The 9353-nt window shown below is 35.2% G+C and overlaps 2 protein-coding genes across 3 annotated transcripts in view; both read right to left on the minus strand.

Moving 5' to 3' along the window:
• The window catches only part of LOC111411963 (heterogeneous nuclear ribonucleoprotein Q-like), a 10281-nt gene extending 2750 nt beyond the window's left edge, over positions 1 to 7531 (minus strand). For both annotated transcript variants that reach the window (XM_023042668.1, XM_023042667.1), the window contains exons 1-6: positions 7225 to 7531; positions 5298 to 5414; positions 3685 to 4139; positions 3447 to 3563; positions 3174 to 3314; positions 2894 to 3073 (exon numbers count right to left, since the gene is read on the minus strand). In XM_023042668.1, the coding sequence (XP_022898436.1) occupies positions 2894 to 3073; positions 3174 to 3314; positions 3447 to 3563; positions 3685 to 4071 (825 nt within the window). In that variant the 5' untranslated portion in view covers positions 4072 to 4139; positions 5298 to 5414; positions 7225 to 7531. The remainder of the gene's footprint in view (positions 1 to 2893; positions 3074 to 3173; positions 3315 to 3446; positions 3564 to 3684; positions 4140 to 5297; positions 5415 to 7224) is intronic.
• On the minus strand, positions 6197 to 6840 carry LOC111411964. The gene has a single exon (XM_023042669.1). It carries the CDS (start codon positions 6703 to 6705, stop codon positions 6280 to 6282), a length of 426 nt encoding a protein of 141 aa, XP_022898437.1. The 5' UTR covers positions 6706 to 6840; the 3' UTR covers positions 6197 to 6279.
• Positions 7532 to 9353: the final 1822 nt, after the last annotated feature.

Below are 9353 nucleotides of genomic sequence, written 5' to 3' on the forward strand. Positions count from 1 at the left end.
TACCTATCTTTTCCACTCAGGTGTCCTCAGTAATTGAATTGGTATGTACACATGCAACTAACAGACGATACATAAAATACTAAGAAATTAAGGTTGCCCTGTTACGTATCTCATGCAATACCTTAGATGACTGGTACTTGATTACAATATGAGAAATTTTGTGCTAACTGTGTTAGATAGAATGGTGTTTGCAAATATGAAATCCGCCCATGTTTCTTTATATACAGTCCCAAGCCCATACAAAAGAGGGTTGCAGTAGGTAGATGACCAAAGATAAAACTTTGTCTTAAAGAAGCTCATGTTCATTTGAGTGATGCTGTCTAGAGAACAAACTCGAAGGAAAAAAATACCAAATTTAACATTGTCTAATTTGATAGCAAAAGTATTTAAAAAGTTGGGTATATATTCCTAGTTTCCTTCCATTTTCCCAGGTGTCCCTCACAATCCAATCTGGTTAACATACTTCCGTCATGATCTGCCTAATAAGTAATGACGGATAAATGTCAACAAATGTGTAAATCCATAAAATAAAAGAGTTCAGAAAACTGTTAAGGACAAAGTTTCATTTCTTGGTTGACTGCCCAAATAGGATGGACAAATGCTGCAGGCTACTTTCTATTAATTAAACAATTATTGACAGCTATTGTGAGACCATATTAATATTCATTAGATGTGAATTTCAACTTGACCAAGAAGAATTCTTGAATTGTTCATGTTCCCTCGACCCTGTAAATTTATAGATATTTGGTCTAATTATGTACCTCTAAACATGCCCGTGCCTCACCTGATGCTAAGCTCCACAAATCCTTTGTCTTTTTGACCTTGCAAATCTAGCATCGGTCACTCTAGTTGATAATCATGGCTTAGCCACTATCTACAAAGCCAACACGTGGAATAAGCATAAAAGAGAACTCTTTTGGGTCTTTCATGTGCATAAAACTCGCAACACCATCACCGCATGCTATAAATGGATGCAAACTTGAACTTCAGATTACAACTTATGGTGATCACATCAGCAATAAGCCAATATTGCTATTGCAGATGTGAAGACAATGTGATATTACTTTCCTCCCACACCTACATGTAGTCAAATTTACATTAATATTGCATCAGCTCCAAGTTTCATTTTTTCTTCTATTCTAATTTGCCGTCTCAACAATGTACTGTAGTTGTACTAGTAGGTTATCTTATCCAGATGTAAAGGGTGTGTTTCATGTCTAAGGAAAGACTTCTCACACTGATATTCCTAATTAACTAATCTCTTTTACAAAGCACAAAATGTAGACAACCTTATTGGATGTTCTTGTAAACTTCAAACCAAGCATTTTGATTTTCTCGAGGAGACTGGGTGGGATTTTGGACGGTTTCTATATACTCTTCCACCAGTTATGGTAGAGCAAATTGCTCCATTTCACTTTGTATCAATGCCTCAGATCGTATTTTTTGGAGGGCTACATCAAATGGTATATTCACAATCAAGTCAGCTTGGCAGTTGATTCGCTCTAGTAGGCCAGTGAAGGACTCGTTTCATCCACTTTGGAGCCCTATCATACTTACCACAGTCTCATTCTTTTGTTGGAGATTATGGCCGGATTTGATTCCGGTGGATGCTGTTATTCAGAAGAGAATAGACAGTGAGCTAGCTTCTCAGTGCCAATGTTGTTTTGAGATTGAGACAATCAGTCATACTTTCATTAGTAGCAGTATTCAAATCAGGTTTGGCAGCATTTTGACTGTCTTTTCTAGATCCCTATGATTGTTGGTGAGAGTGCATAAAGAGATTTCTGAGATGGCGATTTTCTGGATAGTTTACACGAAATGGGTGTATTCATATCATTATTCCTCTACTGATCTTCTGGTTCATATGTATAGAGAGGAATGATGCGAAACAGTGATATACCCATAAGACCCAGACGAATCATTAGGAGGGTATATTGTATGATCTCATTCCTTCACACTAGTGTTTGTTTCGACCATTACATTAGCGTGCGACACAGAGCTTGCGCTCCATCTTTTGGTAATTCTATGACTCTTCCTTCTGCTCCTCTCCCTACTATGGTTTGGTGGCGCACTCTATCGAATGGACCTGTCAAGATTAATACTGATGGATTTGTCAAGGATCGTATTGCCAACGAGGGAGGTATCATCAGGGATCACGAAGGTAAACGTATTGGAGCCTTATCAGCTCCATATAGACAGTGTATGATATTGGAGGTAGAGCTTAGAGCTATTCTAGATAGTATACTATTCTAGATAGTATAGAGCTTAGAGCTTAGAGCTATTCTAGGGATCTTGGTTTTCAGGCATTTGGGTTGAGTTGGACTCTATTGTGGCTATTCACTGTATTACCAAAGGTGGAGGACTATGGGATATTCAAGGCTTACTCAGATAGATTGTAGACATCATTTCATTTGACAGAGACACAATTTCTTATATCTATAGAGATGCAAACCAGGTTGCAGATGCACTTGCTTCAGAGGGCTGGGATCATCGAAATTTTCGAGTATATGGACCAGCAAACCTACCATGACACATCAGGAATCGACATATATGGATTGTCTAGCTTTCGATTTTTGATCTTTGTAACTTTCTTTTTGTTCACATTAGCATTTATTGTAAAGGAAGTAGTATTTCCTTTTTTATTACTTTCCATTTATAGGTTACTTTTATTGTAAGGGAAGTAGTACTTCCTCATTAATTGCTTTCATTGATATCATATATAACCACGGTATTCCTCTGCTATAAATGAGGGTATATTAATAAAATCTCGGAGGTACCGCTCTCCTTCTAATGAAAAAAAGACTAATCATTTTGACAAATATTGAATCCAAAAACACCTCCACAAAATAAGGCCTCATGAAAGTGGTCAAGTTTCAGCCATTTGGGCAAATACCTGAGCAGCAGCAGAAGAATGATTTGGTGTCATTTGTGGTTCAGCCCATGTGACAGTTGGCTTGTTACCATCGAGTCTGAAATCTGCAGTCAACATTTTTAACCTAGAATAATCAGCACAAGCATTGTTGAAATATTCAACAAAAGAAAATCCGCGATTACAGCCTGGGTTTTGAGGATCCTGTATTAAAGAATGAAATAAGCCACAAATTAAAGAAAATAAATCAGCTAATAAAATTGATAGCTTGCTAATATTTCAACATCAGAGGTAAAAATCAGACCTTTATGAGTTCTATGGTTTCTACACCAGGACCAATATCTTCAATGACTTCTTTAAAGTCGTCATCACTCCAACTCTTTGGGACATTACCTATGAACAATTTGTATTTAGCATCTGACACTGAACACCGTAAGGCTCTGCCCTGTACTCAGAAAACATAGAGAAAGTAACAAATGGAACCATTTCCAAAGCACAGTAGAACATGTATAAGACTAGGTATTTGCATGGCTCAATGTTATCTAAAACAGTTTCAAACAGAAGTTACAAATTTCACCTTGAATTCTTTGCTATGTAACTCTTCAATGGCCTTTTGTGCAACGTCTTTTGTTTTGAAGGCTACAAAAGCAAAACCCTTGCTTTCACCAGTATCCCTATTTTTCATAAGTCTTATCTGGAACATTATTAAGTTATCAGATGTTTACAGAAAATTGTAGAATATTATTTAAAGCACTTCAAGCATTAGTTGTTATGATTATCTATAAAACTTTTCTCCACCTCAAACCAAAACTGACCTCAAAAATTTCACCAAAGGGTTTGCAGAGCTCCCTCAAGTCTTCTTCTGAAATATTTTGAGAAAGTCCACCAATGAAAACTTCAGAACCATGAGGCGGAAGAGCAAGAAGTTCGGTATGCTTCTCCTTTTTGCCTCCTTTAATTTTAGCACCAGGTTTTCCTTCATACTCCACTCTCTCATTGCGATCATTACTTCTGTATCTCTCTGGTGACTGAATTTTCCTACAATCCCATTTTCTCATGTCCTCCTGCTCTTCTCCACCATTCTCCTCATCACCTTCTCCATCGTTTACACCTTCCATGAGTTCTTCAATATCATCATCTTCTTCACAATAATATTCATCATCAAGATCCACTTGATCCTCAATATCAGTATTTTCTGCCATGATTGCTTTCTGATCCAAGTTCTGTCACACACTAAATACAACTTGAGCCTTCCCTCCACAGCTATAATCTGCATGCTCACATTATTATTATGGCAGCTAGCAAATTATATAACCATCTGCAGAGTGCACAAATTAGGGTCGTATTTAAGTCTGAAGAGTTGATAATCACTTTTCTTGGTTTTTAGGCTTTTAGCAGTGAGAGATGCATTCCCAGTGCAACAATTATATTACTGGATCAGTTGTAAAATGAAATATCATTGTAGAAATACGCATGTGGTAGTGGTTAGATTTCAAAAGATAAAAAATTTACAGTATTCTAGTTTAAGCTAAAAGTGATTCTGAAGCCCCACTCCCCAGTTTCTTTTTCCTTATTTCCAAGAAGCCAAGCTAAAAAAAAAAAAAAAGAAGAAGATCAACCTTGTTTTGGCCTCTGCTGATTAGAAAACCTCTAGATTCCTAGAACAAATTACTTATCCCACACCCCAGCCCACGACAAAAGAAAAAAAAAAAAAAGGAACAAGAAAAAATTGCCACAGAAAGAAAAAGAGATCCAGGAAAAAGGGGGGAGAATTAACTTATGCAGAAAGGTCAAAAGAAGTGCAAAAAATTTTGCCAAAAATTCTATATCAATAAACAAACCATAGTTAGATGTTTGTTTTTTTAACTTTTATGGGTATACGACAAACAAAACTAAGCCCCTGTTTGTCACCCATTATTTGAAAAATTAAAGAGTTTTGAATAATCTTTTTCGAAGAATGGGGGGAGAAGTCCTTGCCGTATTAGGCACTAATCTATTTTTAACGTATAATTAGATCAGGAAGTGTGGTTAAAAAATAAAGAAATTTTATTGGTTTGTATGTAAAATATTTTATTGTGTGAATGTATGGTGGATAATGATGCTTTAAAGGGGTGCCAAACAGGCACTAAATCTATCAAAAGCATGCAATCAAATGAACACACCCTGAAATAGAGGCCTCAAAAGCCAAAATGTAGCATGAACAAAATGAAAAAAAAAAAAAAAAATTCAAAATTTCAGAATTATCTTCACATATTCAAGAATATCTCAAAACAAACATGTGAATTAAATGCCCCTACATTCAAGATTTTTTTTCAAAGGATTAAAGTGCAAATCACAAAAAAGCAGGTGTATATATATATAAATGTATCTATAAAGGGCAAACAGTGACAGTTTTTATATTTGAAGATTTGAGCAAGACTTTGCATACCCAAAATTTCTTTCCGTTGGGGACTAAGTGAGAACTGTCTCAAAGAGTGAAGCCCCTTCACATCCACTGCTCTGGCCGTAATTTGGTAGATTGGCCAGCATGTGCTTGCCATTTCTTCTACATTTAAACACAAATTAATGTTATAGAAGCATCTACATTGTTAAGAAACTTAGTATCATTAAAAATGCAGATATTTGTTGTTGAAGTCTGTTGGGGTGATGAGAGAATTTTTTTTTTTTTTTACACAAAATGAGTTAGCAGGAAATTCTATACAAATATAGATGATTTTATTGTTTCTAAAAATATTTCAGGTCTAAAAAAATTGGATAATTGGCACAAAAATGTCTCCATCTCGTCCTTATTGTGTCACATTTGACACTTGAATACTCGGAGATCGAATAATTTTATAATTCTTAACTCATTTTCATAGGTCCAGCTTCGATTAAAAGTTGGGGGCAACTTTTGAGTTATTTACAAGATTTTTAGATATTCAATTTCACTTTTGACATTTGAATCCTCATGTTGATCATTCTTTGTGCAAATAATTTTATAATTCTTCATTCGTTTTAATATGTCTAGCCTTTGACTAAAATTTGGCAGAAAATATTGTGTTAGTTACAAGATTTTTAGAAACTCACTTGTGACTAATTACTACATATATTCTCAGGGTAGAGAATTAAACATAGACCCCGTATGATGATCATTATTGAGAAAAAATGCGGTTTTGAATAGCGATTTTTGAAGAATGTGAGGTTAAAAAGTAAGAAAAAGTTTTGAGCTTACTTGTAAAATATTTTATTATATGAATGTGTGGTTGAAAATAAGTATGAGAATTAAAGAGTTATGTTTTCAGGGGATGTTGACTGAGACAGTTATCAAATTCATTCAGATGACCATAATAAGATAAGAATTTTGAATTATAAGTCCTAAAAAAATGAAGAAGAAATCTACGAAGTTGCAAAAATGATTGGTGTATGATCTATTACGGCATAATCACCTCAACCATGGTCTCGCAAGGCCACTGGTTGAAGATGGAGAAAGCTTTCCTGGAAGACTCTGTGTAGCATGATGAATGGTGGAATTGTTGTTCAATCCCCACCAGATGTACTCCTCTAGTAATGCTGTTAAAGCTTGTACTTCTTAAGTACTGGCCTCTGTAACTTCCGTAGCCATTCCCTAAATTGTAATTGAAGGTGTCAGGGACAGGGAAAGGGTACGATAAGCACTTTTTTGCTCCCGTGCTTTCCCTCTCTGGCGTTGACTGCCTCTGTCTTGGTGTGCTCTGATACCGGATCCTTGACTTGGCAGACTTAGTTGCGGCCATGTAATTAGGCATTGCACCCCTTGCAGATGTTGGGCCCTTAGGCTTATAATGGTAATCTGACCTTGTGCTTGTAGTTTGAGCCATGTGATAGCTTTTTTCTTGTCTTGCACAATGAGGACTTGCAGAGTGGACTTTAGGTCTTGTTTAGATGGTGAAGGTGTAACAGGGGAATACAGAAGTAAATTTTGGTGGGTAGCTCCTGCTCTATGAAGAGAGGAATTTGGTCTTAGTTGGTGTTGAGCACTTGAAATTCGGAAATTGGGAGCTAAATATGAATAAAGTTGTTGATTGTCGTCAATTTCAACAGTTTTAACAGTCCCTTTGATTTGTTGAGGCTCTTCCTCTGCTATCCCATGGCTTTGCTACCATCCATCTCTCTGGCCACTTTGTGTTTTCCACCAAGCTCATGTTCACTGCCTAATGATGAATTCCTACTACATCTCCATATCTGCTAAATACATTTTGACGAATACGATTTGCAAAATTAGCTATGCCAAATGGTATTTCTCTTAGAGGGGGCAAAAATGCTTCAAGGCAACAATAACAAGAATCACATTCCTAACCAGAATAAAAGGCATTGTAGATACAAATGTTTACTAGTACCTGTTTAGGCGAGGCGTGTGATAAATTTCTTTCACGCCCAGGGCAGCTTCGTTTCTATTCTGTAGCATTGCTTTCACTTCATTCATGGTATGCATACATTCATCCCAATCTTCCAGAATGCTGCTTCCATCCCTCGACTAGAATTTACAGTTGTCATCGAAAAATTACATGATTATATATCAAATTAAACTAACAAATATTTAAAAATAACATATTGATTCACGGGAAAGTTAACCCCTTTAGAGCATCTCCAACTCCAATAGACTTTATTTTTAAAGAGCAAATTTTGCAATTTAAAGCGCGTTTATAAATTTAGAGAGTAAAAATTTGTTAGTACTCCATGGGTTCTATATATATTTAACATTTAATTTTATTATCCTAAAAAAATATTTATTGTTTTCTCTATATTTTATGTTCACTAGCTTTCCTCCAAATTATTTTTCTTAATTGAAAATTGAAATACTTTGAATATGTTTAATTGCAGAGAATGAGTTTAACTCTCTAAATTTAGAGACTTAAAAATACACATTTTATTTTAAAATGTTAATTTAAAGAGTTTTTTGAAATATAATTTTAAGGGTTGAATCTATAAAACAGAGGAATCTCTTGAAGATACTCCAATATCTTGTGTCAGAGATGGAGAGAGACATGTCTTGGAGACATCGTGATTCCAAAACACTATTAGTGTCATTAAATGTCAATTTTTTGCTTCGTTCGCTAGCTCGCCTTGTGCGTTAGTAAAATTACCTGAGCTTGTCCACTAACAACAGCTTGCCTGCATCTCAAGGTCATCTTCACTTGCTTCCGAACATTGTGACCCCTTACCAAAGCTTGCAATTTTACATGCCCTTTTAATGCACATAGATCTCTTCTTGCCTTCACATATATAAGTAACAACCCAATCCACTGGCTGCTTAACTTGGCTATGCCTATATCAATGTAACATTAGAGTTTCATATATTTGACATGATAGAGGATTGAGTACTATCTTTGTCCTCGGACACAAATTAATGATGCAGTTTTCCTCTTATCAATTCAAGCAAATGTGGACTCCAATGCATCTACATCATTCTTCGGGTTTATGTACAAAATATTTTATTTGTGAATGTGTAATTAAAAATGAGTATGAGAAATAAATTGTTTTGTTTTTAAGGGAGTCGACCAAGGATGAAATAACAATTAGATCTATATATAATTGTGTTGGAAGAAAACGGGTCACCCATGTGGGTTGACCCGACCCAAGTTGCATAGAAATGAATTTTGGAGGGTGGAGTTGAAAATTAAATTTTAAAGTTAACCTCGCTCAATCAATAACTTCCATATATACCCACTCCACCAAAAAGAAAAGAAGAAGAAGAAGAAGAAGAAGAAGAAGAAGAAGAAGAAGAAGACTACCAACACATGCAAAAATTCGGGTTCCTTCAAAAAGTGAAAAATAGATGTAGGTGGAGGCTTCATTTTTGGGAATATAACATCTCAAATTTGGTTTTTGGATTGTAAACAACAAACTTCTTTCTTGGGGATTGAGTTTTTGACCAAACGGGTACAAGAGGGTACGTGTTGAAGGCAAGTAATCAATAGGTAAGTAATTCAACCTTGTTTTGGGACTTTCAAGTAAGTTTTACAACTTGAATTCTGTCAAAAGCATGCAAGCACATTTTATATTGGCATCAGAGCCTAAGTAGGTTGTTTTCTTGCTTAAACACATGCTAAAAATGTTTTAGAACGATTGAAATGCATGAATTCCGATTTTCTTTCAAAGCTTGAATGTCGTTAATGGCAACTTTTGATATACTCCATAAAAATATTTGAAATTTATAATGTATATTCATGACATTATGGAGAACATATTTGGAAAATTTCACTTCGTTTGGATTTGTATTTTGGGAGAAAAATCGAACCCTATTTGAGAGAATCAAAACTTCATCGCATGATAATTTCTTACACGTTAAGTTTCATGCCGTCTATTTTATGTGTTTGGATAGATCTTCTTGATACCTTTCCAATGGTATAAAGAACATAATTTTTGACATTAAATTGAAGAAGTTATGACATTTCGAAATTTTGACAGAAATTTGAAAAATCTATCTTTTTGAGAACGATGATTAGAACTCGAGAAAAAAAAATTG

Source organism: Olea europaea, chromosome 16 (assembly GCF_002742605.1).
Source record: "Olea europaea var. sylvestris chromosome 16, O_europaea_v1, whole genome shotgun sequence".
NCBI classification, from domain to species: Eukaryota; Viridiplantae; Streptophyta; class Magnoliopsida; order Lamiales; family Oleaceae; genus Olea; species Olea europaea.